At 34.6% G+C, this 15,814-nt stretch overlaps 1 protein-coding gene across 1 annotated transcript in view; it reads left to right on the forward strand.

Annotated features, from left to right (window-relative positions):
- Window positions 1-15,814, forward strand: part of LOC138700375 (neprilysin-11-like) — a 55,828-nt gene that overhangs the window by 35,611 nt on the left and 4,403 nt on the right. The window contains exons 11-15 of the mRNA XM_069826962.1: window positions 2,764-2,825; window positions 6,432-6,480; window positions 6,568-6,635; window positions 7,554-7,678; window positions 10,659-10,823. Of these exons, the coding sequence (XP_069683063.1) occupies window positions 2,764-2,825; window positions 6,432-6,480; window positions 6,568-6,635; window positions 7,554-7,678; window positions 10,659-10,823 (469 nt within the window). The remainder of the gene's footprint in view (window positions 1-2,763; window positions 2,826-6,431; window positions 6,481-6,567; window positions 6,636-7,553; window positions 7,679-10,658; window positions 10,824-15,814) is intronic.

The raw sequence follows: 15,814 nt of genomic DNA on the forward strand, positions 1-15,814 counted from the left end.
GAAATCCTGAATAAATTGAATGCACCATGTAGGCCTAAATCAACGAGTTCCACTTCTATTATGCACACGTCCAATATAACATCAATTGAACTACCAACCACATTCAAATTTCAAAATTGTACATTCAATAATTATTCCTTTTAAAATTATTCATTCGGAAATTCTGAATAAGTTGAATACACCATGTAGACCTAAATCAACGAGTTCCACGTCTATTACGCACACGTCCAATATAACATCAATTGAACCACCAACCACATTCAAATTTGAAAATTGTACATTCAATAATTATTCCTTTTAAAATTATTCATGTTTATTTTTTATGTCATCGTCGTTAATTAAAACTTTTCTAACATTTGTCTATATTAGTTAGGTTATGTTATAGCTTCTGCTCTGAGAGGATAAAAAGAACTTCTGCTATATGATATTATGGATAGCCACGTATCAGAGATTGTTTAATATTAAGATTTATTGAATAGTAATCATTACAGTGTCTGTATAAAGACACTACTGCCATCTAGCATGCATCTAGCGTAATATTTGTAATGTTGAGATGGTACAATAATACATTTGAAGACAGTTGTATTTTCGTAAGTCAATTAATATTTTATTGTATTGGAGTACTTCGTTACTTCTAATCTTTATATACTTTCTTCTAATCGTGTAATAGTCAATTAAATCCCACTCGAGTTTTGATTTATCGATAAAATCAAAACGTCTAGTGAGATTACTGTTGATAAAAATAGAAGTACAAATACGGAATACTATTAACAAGTTACAGTATTAACAAAATTTCTAAGTCAAAATGGCCTCTACTAAGAAAAACACAGAACAAGCATTCAACATCTTCATTAGAAGGTGTTTTCCCAACCGCAATACTGAATCCAGATGAATAGTCTCTCACGTCTTTTCTCGAAATTATTTTATGGCTTCTTGCATTGCCTTTTCATTCCACTGTTTTCTAAGCTTTTTGAAAGGTACCAACATTAGTAACGAAACAGAAAACCAGGATATAAAGATGGAATACTAATAATACTAGTATTTTATATTTGTGACACACTTATGTTGCAAGTCATAACCTCAAAACTTATCATAATTTAAAAACTAAATCAATTAAACATACATTGCTATAAACGTAGATTATTTCTCTTTAAGAATATATATTATTAATATTTCTAACATTGAGGAATAACAATGTATATTCAAGAAAATAACTTACCGCCAAAATTTTCACTTCCTTCAAAAACGCAATAATGATAAACGTTTCAACAGTTCAGCTTCTAACTGCAAACTAACACATTCCCGTGAAAGAGAGTATCAGTGCGTAGTAATTTGGAAGGTTTCCGCTAGAATACAACATGTATGTATGTCTGTTATATTCCGCTGTCTACTGCTAGCTGGTGTGATGTCAGCGCCAGCTCTAGGGAAAAATCAGAATCTCACGCTCAAGCTGGTTTGAAGGTTATTTAAACCAGTCACGCTACATCAAAGGTACTGACGCGAAGTGTCCATAATTATAATTCCCTATACGCTGGGCTAACATTTTGAGGACGAGTACATTTAATAATAATAATAATAATAATAATAATAATAATAATAATAATAATAGTAATAATAATAATAATGGTTTATTTTAACTGGCAGAGTTAAGGCCATTCGGCCTTCTCTTCCACTCAACCAGTATGATAGAAAATTACTACAATGCTATGGATATAACATAATTAATACAATACAATACAATTCAAAGCAATACAATACTGCAATACAAGACAATATAATACATAATTAATATAATACAATGAAAATTCTTTTCATCTTCACAACACCAATAAAATAATTATGTAATAATAATAATAATAATAATAATAATAATAACAATAATAATAATAATGATAGTCATAATTAAATTAAATTAAATTATTAAACTCGATCACAATTATAACTCCAATTTGACTGCGCCTGTAAGAAATCGTTTAGCCTTTTCTTGAAAGTGGTTATTGTCTGGCAGCCCCTAATCTTCTGAGGTAGAGAATTCCATTCACGGGGGACTGAGACAGTAAAAGAGGATGAATAGTGGGATGTTCTATGGGCAGGAATTGCTAGGATTTGGCTCTCCTGTGACCTGGTGTTTAGATTGTGATTGGAGGATAAGTAGTTAAACCGGGAACGAAGATAATTTGGAATAGAAGTGTGGAGAACTCGAAACAGAAGAGAGAGCGAATGAAGTGTTCTGCGGTTACTAAGTTGCAGCCAGGATAAAGATTTGAACGAGGGTGTAATGTGGTCAAATTTGTGAGCATTGCTGATGAATCTGACACTCATATTGTGCACACGCTGCAGCTTGTTCGAAAGGTCAGTTGTCAAGTCTGTAAGTATTACGTCGCAATAGTCAAACAGTGGTAGTACGAGGGTTTGCACTAAAGTCTGTTTTAATTCTGGCGGGAGGAAGTTTCTGGATGGGTTAAGAGAATGCATGGTATAGCACAATCTCTTGGATTTGGCGTCTAGCAGTCATAGAGTGCATTGATGTTTCCTGCTTCTTGTAATCTTACCGTGACTGAAACAGACCAGTAGGTAATTGTCTGTTTTCGTGTTACGTTCCACATTAGTCAGACGAATATACGCGGACATTTTTATTAATACCTGTACTTCAATATTAATAAAGGCATTCATACCTTCTCAGATTTCTTGCTCTTCTCTTTTAAGGATCTTAGTAATTCATTTAAAATTCACATTGTCTCTCTGTTTTTTTCACGCTAACAGTTGGAGTGAGTATCACACCCTGGAAGTGAATGCACGTTACAGCACTAAGGAAAATGTTATCCGTGAGTAGCTACCAAATGCATGAACTGAAAGAATGATAGTTTCTGTAAGAAATCTGATTTCACTATTCCGCTAAACTGAAGAATTCCCACGGTATCTTTGAACCGTGCCGTTACGTTTAGCACCAAATTTAAGTAAATACACAATCTTGCCAACATAAGAACACGACGTTGGTGTGTGGCGTCGTCGGAGGGAGAAATTTGTTTCTTTTCTCTCTCTACCTCCTTCGTTCTGAACATTACTGAGAGATAGCACCATTGTTAGCTACAAGATATATTTGCGCAAATATATTGAAGTAGATTACGTGACTTAGATGAGAGTCTCGAGACAAAACAGTTTTGCTATATTTCTTTTTTTATTAAATGTTAAGCACAGGAACGCCATTTCGTAATTTTATTTAAGAAACAAGCCAAACAAATTATCTTTGCATCAAAAACGGATGCTCCCTGTACCAAATTATCGTATTTTATAATTGTTTGAATGCAACAGAAGCCAGAAGTCTTGCACTTGACTAATGCAGTGAATTATTTAAGAATATAGTCGCGAATTTTACTACCACCATTTCGATTGTGTTTTGTTTGGCACGGCTCGGTACGGCCTGGTGACTAGTGGCCAGCGAGTAACGTCGACTATCGACATTGCTCTGCCGTGGGTATTATCCAGTTGTTCCCACTATTTAATGATTTTATATAACAAATCACTGATACAGGGTTAGTTAAAAGACCCGCACTACCTAAATAACTTTTGAAGCATACGGTTCAGTGACATGAAACTTGGTATGTGAGGATAACCATATACTAAGAACTCAACAATGGTATTACCGAGTTTTTTCTACTTCCGGTTTAACCGGAAGTAACTCCAACTCTCTTATTTTAAATGGAACACCCAATATTATTTTATTTTTGACTAGTACTCATTCAGAGCTTTTCAAAAATTACCCACACTCAATACTTCTGTATAAATTCAGTGTTGCTAAGCCAAGAAAACAGAAAAGTGTATCGAATATTAAAATAATAAAATACTCCTTCCTTAATAAAAACAAAACAAAGCTAGCTCACCTTCTAAATTATGTGTTCAAATTGGTAGCCCTCAGCTGCTTTACAATGTGTCACTCGATCATAGAAACCATTTAAGGAATGATTTAACCAGGCTTTAGGAATATCTTGCACCACTTCCATTTTTATTTAGCAACACTTAATTTGTACAGAAGTATCAAGTTTGGATACTTTTTGAAAAGCTCTTAATGAGCTTTATTCAAAAATAAAAATATATATTGGGTGTTCCATTTAAAATAAGAGAGTTGGAGTTACTTCCGGTTAAACCGGAAGTATAAAAAAACTCGGTAACACCATTATTGAGTTCTTAGCATATGGTTATCTCTACATACCAAGTTTCATGTCACTGAACCGTATGCTTCAAAAGTTATTTAGGTAGTGCATTTATTGTTTTAATATTCGATACACTTTTCTGTTTTCTTGACTAAGCAACACTGAATTTGTACAGAAGTATCAAGTGTGCGTAATTTTTGAAAAGCTCGTAATGAGCTTTATTCAAAAATAAAAAATATATATTGGGTGTTCCATTTAAAATAAGAGAGTTGGAGTTACCGGAAGTAGAAAAAACTCGGTAATACCATTATTGAGTTCTTAGTATATGGTTATCCCCACATACCAAGTTTCATGTCACTGAACCACATGCTTCAAATGTTATTTAGGTGGTGCGGGACTTTTAACTAACCCTGTATATACGTATAAATAAATCAAACAAAATATATTAAAAATATATATGTTCATAGTTCCGATTATGTGCTCTATTTCTTAAGCGATTTAAAATTGTGTCCTGCAATTTTTGAATATCAGAGAGACAACTAAGACCTTACAAACTTCGTCTTATTTCATATGAAAAACTAAATCGCAAGATATGTGCTAAAATCCTTACGCGGTTAAAATAAGAACGAGTGGGAATGGAGGACAGGGAATATTTTTGTAACAAGGTGGAACAAACACCACAGTTCTCCTTCTGCAGAACGAACATCGACGAATATTGAACTTTGTCATAGGCCTACTCGACTAACTTCAACCGAACTTAGCGCCTGCAAAGCATGACGTTAATACCACAGTCTAACACAGGGACATTATTTTATTTTTACTTCAATTTTTATTGTACCCGAGTTTTTGAATATAGCCTACTTCACTCCCACCCCTTCTACTAATGAAGTTCCAACTCCACATAAAACCAAGACCGCAGATAGTAAGCAGTACTGAGTTACTGAGTATAGTACGTTCCAGAAATAAGTTCGTGTTTTCCAGTGACGAAAGAGCTTTCAATATTGAATCATATTTTCGCACAGGTACTGTCCGTTTGCCTATGTCGCATCCCGATTTCCCCCCATCTGCTTCTGCTCGCTCCTCTGTAAAAGCTGGGCTGTCTTAGCTCTTTTCTGAAAATATTAATTTCTCTTAGGAATTGGAAGTTTACGTAATATTATACAGCTGTTTAATTTAACTTAAAAAAGGGCCTCGTTAAGTAATTAACTGTCACGTGATTTCCTCCCTTTCTACAATCCTGCGGCATAACCACTTGGACAGACAGTAGATAGCATGTCTGAGTAATTTTATATTTTCGGGTCGGGCAGAAGTGAAGATTGAATTTACAGTACGTAGAGTAGGTATAGAATTATTTCAACATAGGTTACTAGTACGAAGGACGAAACTGGCAATTGGAATTAGATGCAATAGTCTATAGTGCGATAATATGCACAAAAGAACTGAAGCCTGTATCGAAATGAACGGCCACCATTTTCAAAATTGTGTTTAAATATTCATATTATGATTATTTTTCAATTTAACTTCTTTCTCTATATTGTACGCTAATGTGCTGTAGACAGTATAATATATAACGCATAATGAATACGTTCGCATGGATAACTCACTTCGTGAGTAAAAACACTTATTCTTAATACAGTACTGTACTTTGATTAAAGAAAAACCTAATGAAAATTATCAGACTCAAAATCGCGATATTTCCTAGTTTACGTAAATGGATGAACTACTTTTCTTCCTTCCTATACCTAGTAGAGTGATTTGTGTTTTACGTCAGTATCATCGAACTCCAGTCTTGGAGGGGGGGAGCAAGCGGTTTTTCCGGTTCTCTAAAGGTATAGACAGGTTAATATTAAAAATGTTAGTAAAAATAAAATGATGTCCCTGTATATATAGTTACGAAGCTGAATACGTAGTGTGACTATACGGATGTTGAAAGTATTAACACAGTCTAGTATATACAGTCACGAAGCTTGAGTTGTGAGGGTGCTAGGAACAAAAGACTGTGCCAGTAGTATTTTGCATTGTCTGTAATGAGGCGATATTAGCGATCCTAGTGGTTAGCAACTATCTATGGATGCATATTTACTACGTATTGAGCTTCGTGACTGTATATACTAGACTATGCTTATATGTACATTATTTTGGAGGGGGCATGTAATTTAGTATTGTGTTAGGATTTTGTTTTACGGCATCCTTTTTATAATCTGCTCTCATTTGTCTGTCGTAGTCAATAATGCTTATTTATTTATTTATTCAGTACCAATTTTTTCTTTTTTCTTCCAGTTATTCCGGCCGGCATTTTACAATTTCCATTCCATCATAGAGGTTTAGAGTAAGTACCATAAAACAAGACTAGGTCTAATATTCAAATAAGTGTAATTTGTTATCTGCTATTTAAACTGTTTTTGTTTTCTTGCAGTGTCCTTGCCTATGGTGCCATAGGAGCAATTCTGGGCCACGAGCTTACACATGGCTTCGATAGTAATGGTAAAAATCAAATATAATTATAATATTTTCCATTAGAATACACATAAAAATAAATATTCTCGTCTATATATAGAAGAAGTGTTACAAATATGAAATAGGAGTACAAATATGAAATAGTGTGATATACGACCTGAGACGGAAGCCTTCCAAACTCTAATTGTTTGTATGCATCTGAAGTCTGACTAGTGTAACAAGTACCTAGTCGGTGATGTATACAATGGAGGGGGAAAGGAACTGGCCACCCTATCCCATTATCTCCAGCCCTAGTTGCCTCATAAGTGGTACCTTCTTAGTAACACCACAGTCTAGTATATACATTCACGAAGCTTGAGTTTATGAGGGTGCTAGGAACAGTAGACTGTGCCGGTACTATTTCGCATTGTCTGTAATGAGACGATATTAGCGATCCTAGTGGTTAGCAACTATCTATGGGTGCATATTTACTACGTATTGAGCTTCGTGACTGTATATACTAGGCTGTGGTAACACTTGTGAGGTTCAGATCTGTCTTCGGACAGTTGACTAAACAACAACAATGTTACCTTCACCAAAACATTTGAACGGCGCCGCCATTTTCAGTCGACTATCTATGAGAGAAACAAATGACGATGGCAAAGCATGTTTTATAGTACCGTAAAGAATTTGCAGTTTGAAATGTTGGCAATCGAACAAATGCTAGGGAAGTGATAAAAACAAAAAATGTTAGGGAAGTGATAAAAATAAATGCTAGGGAAGTGATAAAATTGTAGCGATAAAGAGCCGTGATTGGTTGAAACACGTTCTTTCGTACCGTTTTAGTGGTCGAAAGTAGAATGACGTAGTAAAAGTGTAGTAGTCAACTTAATAAGTTTTAATCATTTTAAAAAGAAATGAAGTACTAATGCAAATTTGTTAAGTAGTAAATTTATATATTTTCAGGGAAATCTTATGGAAAATACGGCGATCAGAAATCTTGGTGGAAAGAGACAACGCTTGAAAAGTATCAAGATAAAGAAGAATGCTTCGTCAAACAGTACTCCAACATCAGTATTGATGGTATACAGGTAAATGGTTCGCCCATAGTAGCTCCGATTAAATTAAAAGCCTTGATACAGAGAGCTTCTTAATACGAATGTAATTACAAACAAAATTCTACCATTTTAATTATCCATTTTTGCTTGTAATAAGTATCATCGATACAATACAACGTTTCTGAACTATTCATTATTATTATTATTATTATTATTATTATTATTATTATTATTATTATTATTACTACTACTACTACTACTACTACTACTACTACTACTACTACTACTACTACTACTACTACTACTACTACTACTACTACTACTACTACTACTACTACTACTACTACTATTATTATTATTATTATTATTATTATTATTATTATTATTATTATTATTATTATTTTATTTATTTATTTACTTACTTACTTACCCCCACCCACACACTCACTCACGCACCCACACTCCCACCCACCCAAACACCCACCCATCTACCCACCTATCTATCTATCTATCTATCTATCTATCTATCTATCTATCTATCTATCTATCTATCTATCTGTCTGTCTGTCTGTCTGTCTGTCTGTCTGTCTATCTGTCTGTCTGTCTGTCTGTCTGTCTATCTATCTATCTATCTATCTATCTATCTATCTATCTATCTATCTATCTGTCTGTCTGTCTGTCTGTCTGTCTGTCTGTCTGTCTGTCTGTCTATCTATCTACCTACCTACCTACCTACGTATCTATCTATCTATCTATCTGTCTGTCTGTCTGTCTGTCTGTCTGTCTGTCTGTCTGTCTGTCTGTCTATCTATCTATCTACCTACCTACCTACGTATCTATCTATCTACCTACCTACCTACCTACGTATCTATCTATCTATCTATCTATCTATCTATCTATCTACCCACCTACGTACCTATCTATCTATGTATCTATGTATCTATTTATCTATTTATCTACTTATCTAATTATCTACTTATCTACTTATTTACTTATTTACTTACTTATTTATTTATTTATTTATTTATTTATTTATTTATTTATTTATTTATTTATTTATTTATTTATTTATTTATTTATTTATTTATTTATTTATTTATTTATTTATTTACTTATTTATTTATTCATTCATTCATTCATTTATTCGTTCGTTCATTCATTCATTTATTTATACTGGCAGAGTTAAGGCCATAGGGCCTTCTCTTACACTCTACCAGGTCACAAAGTATACAAGCAGTGAAATTTAACAAAATGTTAAAGAACAGAATACTAACATACAGAAAATAAGAGCATAACAAAATCGGTACTAAACAATATGAAAATAATACTATAATAGAAAAAAGAAAGTAAAAATACAGATCTAAAGATTGGAATATAATAAAAGCAACTCAGTAAAAATAGTTAATAGGGAAAACGTAAGGAAGAATACAACAAATGGAATTTAATAAAATAATAAAAAATACGGAATTTAAATGAAATCCACAATAAAAAGGATATGATAATAAATTCATCTGGTGATCAAGAGAACAAAAAAAGGAAGAGAAAGAAATATGTATTTTTTTATAAAACTATCGCAGAGAAAAGGGCTTATAATTGAAAGGAATCTGAATTGAAAAAGTACAGTTTTAGTTTATTTTTGAAATTAGACAATGTGCGACAGTCTCTGACATGTTGTGGTAGAGATGATCTGCAGAGACGGTGAAAGATGAAGGGCAGAAGGATGTTCTGTGTTTAGGAATGGAGAGTGTGATATGGTGTTGTGAGCGAGTATCTATTTCGTGATATGAGGACAAATGTTGAAAACGAGAAGCTAAGTAGCTAGGGTTAGAGTTCTGAAGAATATTGAAGAGTAACGTGAGAGAATGAATAGTTCTTCGCTCTTTGAGACGGGTCCAGGACAGCATATTTAGTGAAGGTGTGATACGGTCAGATCTACGGACGTTGCAAATAAATCGAACACATGCATTATGAACACTCTGTAGTCTGTCTGTCTCATGTTAAGGTCAGTGTAGAGAGTGTCACAGTAATCAAAATGAGACATCAAGAGCGACTGCACTAAATTCTTCTTGAGAACCAACGGAAGGAAATTTCAGATTATTTTTAGTGCGTGAATTTTCATAAAAATTATTTTACATGTATATGTGATTTGAGTATTCCAAGTTAAGTTATTGTCCATATAAATTCCCAGATTTTTTACTCTGTCACTGTAAAGGATAATAGTTTCATTCATTTTAACAGGAGATAAGTCACCTGTGTTTAATTTACTTAACAGTCGTTGATGTCCCATTATAAATGCCTGTGATTTATGTGCTTTTTCATAGTCTAGCATTAGTGACTAATATTGACAATGTTTATGCCATAAAGTGCCAAATCAATTTTAATGTATGCTATAAAGCCCAAGGGCTTTACGTCAAAACAGAAATAATTGACAGGCATTGTCATCTGATACCTCTTAACATATCTATGAAGTTAGAAGTAGGGTAAAGTTGTCTATTTCCGTGATACCCCTAATCCCGTGATACTTTTTTTAAGTTGAATGTCAGTCAAAGCTTTGCCGTTCGACCATAGCGCCAGATATCTTTCTCAAAAGATTATCTTTCGCCTACTTTTGAGACATCGGTGAACTTCCTAGCAAGATACCCAACCCTGTGACATTCAGTGAAAATAACGTATCACGGAATTAGGCAACTTTACCCTACATACTCAAAGAGCTGTGAGTAAAGTTTTTTTTTTCCCCTGAAAAATTTGGGATTTAGTACCTTTTGGAAACAAGGTTCTCGTTTGTTTTAATATTTTAAATCTTTTGGTTTCATAGTAACGCAATTTTCAAATTGATACAGCATTGTAATTATTGTGAATTGGACTATGTTCACATGAACTTTTGTAATGAAAATGGTCCCAGAAACGTACTCTGTAAGGCAATGAATCAATCTGTTTATCACAGCACTTCGTCTACAAACCTACAACACAGTAACATATCTACATATGTGACAGTTTTATTAACTGTCGATAGGTGGACGGACATCGTACATTGGAAGAGAATATAGCAGACAACGGAGGTATCAGGGAGGCATATTGGGCTTACCAGAGATATAAGAAACGCGAAGGTCCCCAGCCAACTCTACCAGGATTGGAAGATTTTTCAGATGAACAGTTATTGTTTCTATCATATGGTAATGTAAGTATTCTCTTATAAATTACATATGTTTGACTATTTACTTTATTACTAGGCTTCGAGACTTCGGACCCAATAGAGCAGTTCAGTGGGAAATGCGCATAACGGCGTACTGAGTATAGTGGTAAAGCGTACAGTGGGTGGGGGTACTGTAGAATGAATGCCAACAAATATGCAAAGAAGAACGCTCTGGATTTGAAGGTTCTGACGAATAATTTGGTTTTCATACAAACCTATTTTCAAACTGTGTCTGACACTATTACACGGTTAGAAAAGTCAGAGCAAGAGATACCGGAAGCCCTCAAATTAGTTGAGGAAATGACACAGAGAATTAATGAGACATCAAGTACACCGGTTACTGAACGTGTAAAACAGAAGTGGAAATCAATTTTATGTAAAAATAACGGATATGGAACATTGCGTAGCATAAACAGCAAATTAGTGGACAAGAGTCACCCGAGAATAAAAGACTGTCTCTTAGAGACTGCAATGATGTTAGGTTTTTTCGTTTTGCTCCTATCACGTCAGGCGACGTAGAGCGCAGCTTTCCACAGTACAAACTTTGTTTGGCAGATAACCGAAAAAGATTTACGTTTCAGACACTGAAAATGTATCTTGTAGTACATTGCAATTCGGTTCTGTAACTGCACTTCCTAAAGACGACCAATAGGATAAATAAAGAAATTAAAATTGCTACATGTTTATTTCCACCATTAACACTGTGTATAATTAAACAAATGCTTATAAAAGACAGGAGAATAAATGCTTTTCACATTCTTTTCACATTGTCATTGTGTAATGTATATTTACTTTCAGAATGTAGATATGTGTGTGTGTTCCCCCATACTACCGTACTCTACTCTAAATAGCAACGTTGTTACCTCAACACATCTCTACCTTTCACTACCTGCAGCGAGTCAACAACCTATAGTACATGCACAGTAAACTTGTTGTAACGGGTCCCAAGTCTCGAAGTCTGTTTATCACACATAATTAAGTAAAATTACAGTAAGTATGATCAACACCACCTTCAGCAAGTATTCAAGTCTTAAAGATTTCCTATGGTTTTAACAGATTTTTATCCGCCTCAATAATGGTGCCACCTATTAAGAACCAGTGGAATTATTTCAAAGCTTGTCAATATTTTATATCATTGGTTCTGACTTATCCCGTAGTCAGAAAGTTCGCTTACACAATCATAAAATCGTAGGTCAGATATATTTGAGCGTCAGTGTTCAGCAGTGGCAAAAAAAACCGGATCAACCCTTGTAGCTGATTTCAGAGCCTTGTTCACTCAGAGCACGATAGACTGGTAACCAAGACTTTCGCGGTTCGAATCCTGCCTGGGAAGGAAACTTTTTTTTTGTTCCTTATTCAAATTTATTCCCAATACTTTTCGATTGCAGCGATATTTTACTACTTAATTAACTTATTATTCCCAGAACATGAATTTTACCAGCAATCCAAAAGTACTGGGAATAATTTTGAATAAGGAACAAAAAAAGTTTCCTTCCCAGGCAAAATTCGAACACGAAAGTCTTAGTTACCATTGTATCGTGCTCTGGAGTGAACAAGGCTCTGAATTCAGCTACAAGGGTCGGTCCGGTTTTTTTTGCCACTACTGTACATCAGGCAGTACATCTCACTTGACGATATGTGTCAGCGGAAGAACAATAAATAGTTTGAATGCATCTGAAGTGTGATTAATGTAATATGTAGCTAATCGACGATGTATGCAATGGAGGGGGAAAGAAACTGCGCACCTTACCCATTATCTCCTGGCCTACTTGCCTCATAAGTGGTGCCATATTGATATCACTTGTGAGGTTCACACCTGTCTTCGGACAGTTGACTAAACAACAACAACTATTAATATTTACTTACTTACAAATGGCTTTTAAGGAACCCGAAGGTTCATTGCCGCCCTCACATAAGCCCGCCATCGGTCCCTATCCTGTGCAAGATTAATCCAGTCTCTATCATCATACCCCACCTCCCTCAAATCCAATTTAATATTATCCTCCCATCTACGTCTCGGCCTCCCTAAAGGCCTTTTTCCCTCCGGTCTCCCAACTAACACTCTATATGCATTTCTGGATTCGCCCATACGTGCTACATGCCCTGCCCATCTCAAACGTCTGGATTTTAAGTTCCTAATTATGTCAGGTGAAGAATACAATGCGTGCAGTTCTGTGTTGTGTAACTTTCTCCATTCTCCTGTAACTTCATCCCACTTAGCCCCAAATATTTTCCTAAGCACCTTACTCTCAAACACCCTTAACCTATGTTCCTCTCTCAGAGTGAGAGTCCAAGTTTCACAACCATACAGAAGAACCGGTAATATAACTGTTTTATAAATTCTAACTTTCAGATTTTTGGACAGCAGACTGGATGATAAAACCTTCTCAACCGAATAATAACAGGAATTTCCCATATTTATTCTGCGTTTAATTTCCTCCCGAGTGTCATTTATATTTGTTACTGTTGCTCCAAGATATTTGAATTTTTCCACCTCTTCGAAGGATAAATCTCCAATTTTTATATTTCCATTTCGTACAATATTCTGGTCACGAGACATAATCATATACTTTGTCTTTTCGGGATTTACTTCCAAACCGATCGCTTTACTTGCTTCAAGTAAAATTTCCGTGTTTTCCCTAATCGTTCGTGGATTTTCTCCTAACATATTCACGTCATCCGCATAGACAAGAAGCTGATGTAACCCGTTCAATTCCAAACCCTGCCTGTTATCCTGAACTTTCCTAATGGCATATTCTAGAGCGAAGTTAAAAAGTAAAGGTGATAGTGCATCTCCCTGCTTTAGCCCGCAGTGAATTGGAAAAGTATCAGATAGAAACTGGCCTATACGGACTCCGCTACTATTAATATTACTATTACTATTATTTCTTCACGAATGTATATTCTTGGCGATAGAATTTAAAAGGTGATAAAATTCTCTGTATGGGCTATTCCATCTCAAATCGACCGAAATATAGAGAAAATTGACCTTGCAATTTTTAAACACAATGAAACTTTTTCTGTCCGTTGACAACAGTGATACAATGCTTTGTGCAAAGTTTGAGGCATCACAACTTCATAGTGTTTAAATTAATAATATTTAAATTTATCGTATTTTCATAAAATTTGCAACTTTAAACTGTTGTAGCTCCGAAACCCTTTCACCCAATGATCAAAATCATGGTTTATTTTGATGCTGAGAAATTATAGTTTATATTGACATATAAACAAATTTTCTTACTTTTTATGGAAATGAAGAAATTTAGATTTTTCTTCATTAAGACGCCTTTGCCCACGAAAAAATATTTTTAAAATATATAGTTAGATTACACATTGAAAGTACAAATAAACACATATTTTTTACTGGTGCAACGTTGATAAGAAAGTATTGAAAATATCAAATAAAGAAAATAAATAGTACGCGCGTGAACTAACCAGCTGACTGTAGGTAGTCGAGACAAACAAGTGATGTGTCGTCTAGCAGTCATGGCTGGGCTAGCTTTATCACAAGTTTTCATAAACACAGGGGTAAAATGACGCCCAACGCTCACTTATTTTCAGCTCTCGGGCAGTGAGTGCGGTACTGCGCCGTTCAAGTCTAGGCGTGTGAAAATAATTTATTTAATACCCTCGAAACTTATTGCCGAGCCACTAAGCAAACAATGCCGAATCCCTCTTAATAGTGCAAGGTTTTTTTTTTCAATATTTTTTACATTTTTACAAATGGGCAAAAAGCCTAAAAGTAAGTAAAATCAGATTATCTGTCTCTCTGTGTACAATAAAAATAAGGATTACTTCTTAACATAACCTACCAAATGTCAGCTTCAAAATGAGCTCCCGTTCAATGTTCTGCAATAAATGGTTCCAGAGTTCTGAGCGCTGAAAGAGGCTTGTTTTTATAAAATACGCTAAATTTGTCGCTCAATAATACGAAAACCGTTTGACTTTCGATAGTATATTTTTGAAAATGCACTCTCCTCAGCATTTTACATAAATAGGGAAAAAAATTAGAGTATTAAAAAAATGCGAGGTTTTTTACTGATCGATTTCATATGTAATAGCCCGTATGACTTTCACCGGAGGGAAGTAAAACTCTTGACCCTGTATCACATATTTCAGCACATGAAAGAAACCTGACTCTGATAGAAATAAAAGACTTTCTCTCGAAGAGAGTAGGCCAATAATTACTTGTTCTGGTTCCACGTACCTTCAAATCCCTGAGTTACACAGTTCCAGAAAGCGCATTATTTAGTGTACGGCTTCCAATCAACATCTTATCCAAAATATTATGTCTTATTTTGTTATCATGTTTAAAGTTTGAAGGATGAATCTCTGCAGACTGATTTTATTTTTGTTGGTTTTTTAATACATAGGTTTAAGTAGATTATCAAAAAAATTCCTTACAAAAATGTGTTTCTGTTTTATGGAAAATCATAGAAACTAGATAAGAAATATTTTGAGATCTGTCGCCTCGTATTATTATGGATAGAATCAAATGTCTAGGCATGATTTATGTCATGAAATATTACACTGTTTTCTATTGGTCCTAGTGGCCTGTGCAGCAAATGCTGCAAACTAAGTTCATTAGACGTTCAAATAAAAATTTTTCAGATTTATTTTCAATGAAGAATACCAGACATTTTGAAAGCTATTTGCTTCCATAACAATGAAACATATTCCCTCTGAATGTTTTTTTATGCCAAATACTTTTTCTTGAACTTATCCACCTTCAGTTTTGATTTTCAACGCGAAAACGCAAGTAACAATGTCAGGACGATCAGTGGGTTTTTCATGTGGGAGTAAAGCAATAGCTATTTCAGGTCATTGTGGATTGTAGGTGAAAGTTAAAGTCAGATTTGCTATGCTTTCGAACAATAGACATAGCATCTTGGTATAGCTGCTCCATATAGAGCTTGAAATGTAAAGGGTAAAATCATTTTATCCTGCTAAGAGATCTTGCTGAAAGGATCGGGAGA

This window comes from Periplaneta americana, chromosome 5 (assembly GCF_040183065.1).
Source record: "Periplaneta americana isolate PAMFEO1 chromosome 5, P.americana_PAMFEO1_priV1, whole genome shotgun sequence".
NCBI lineage: Eukaryota > Metazoa > Arthropoda > Insecta > Blattodea > Blattidae > Periplaneta > Periplaneta americana.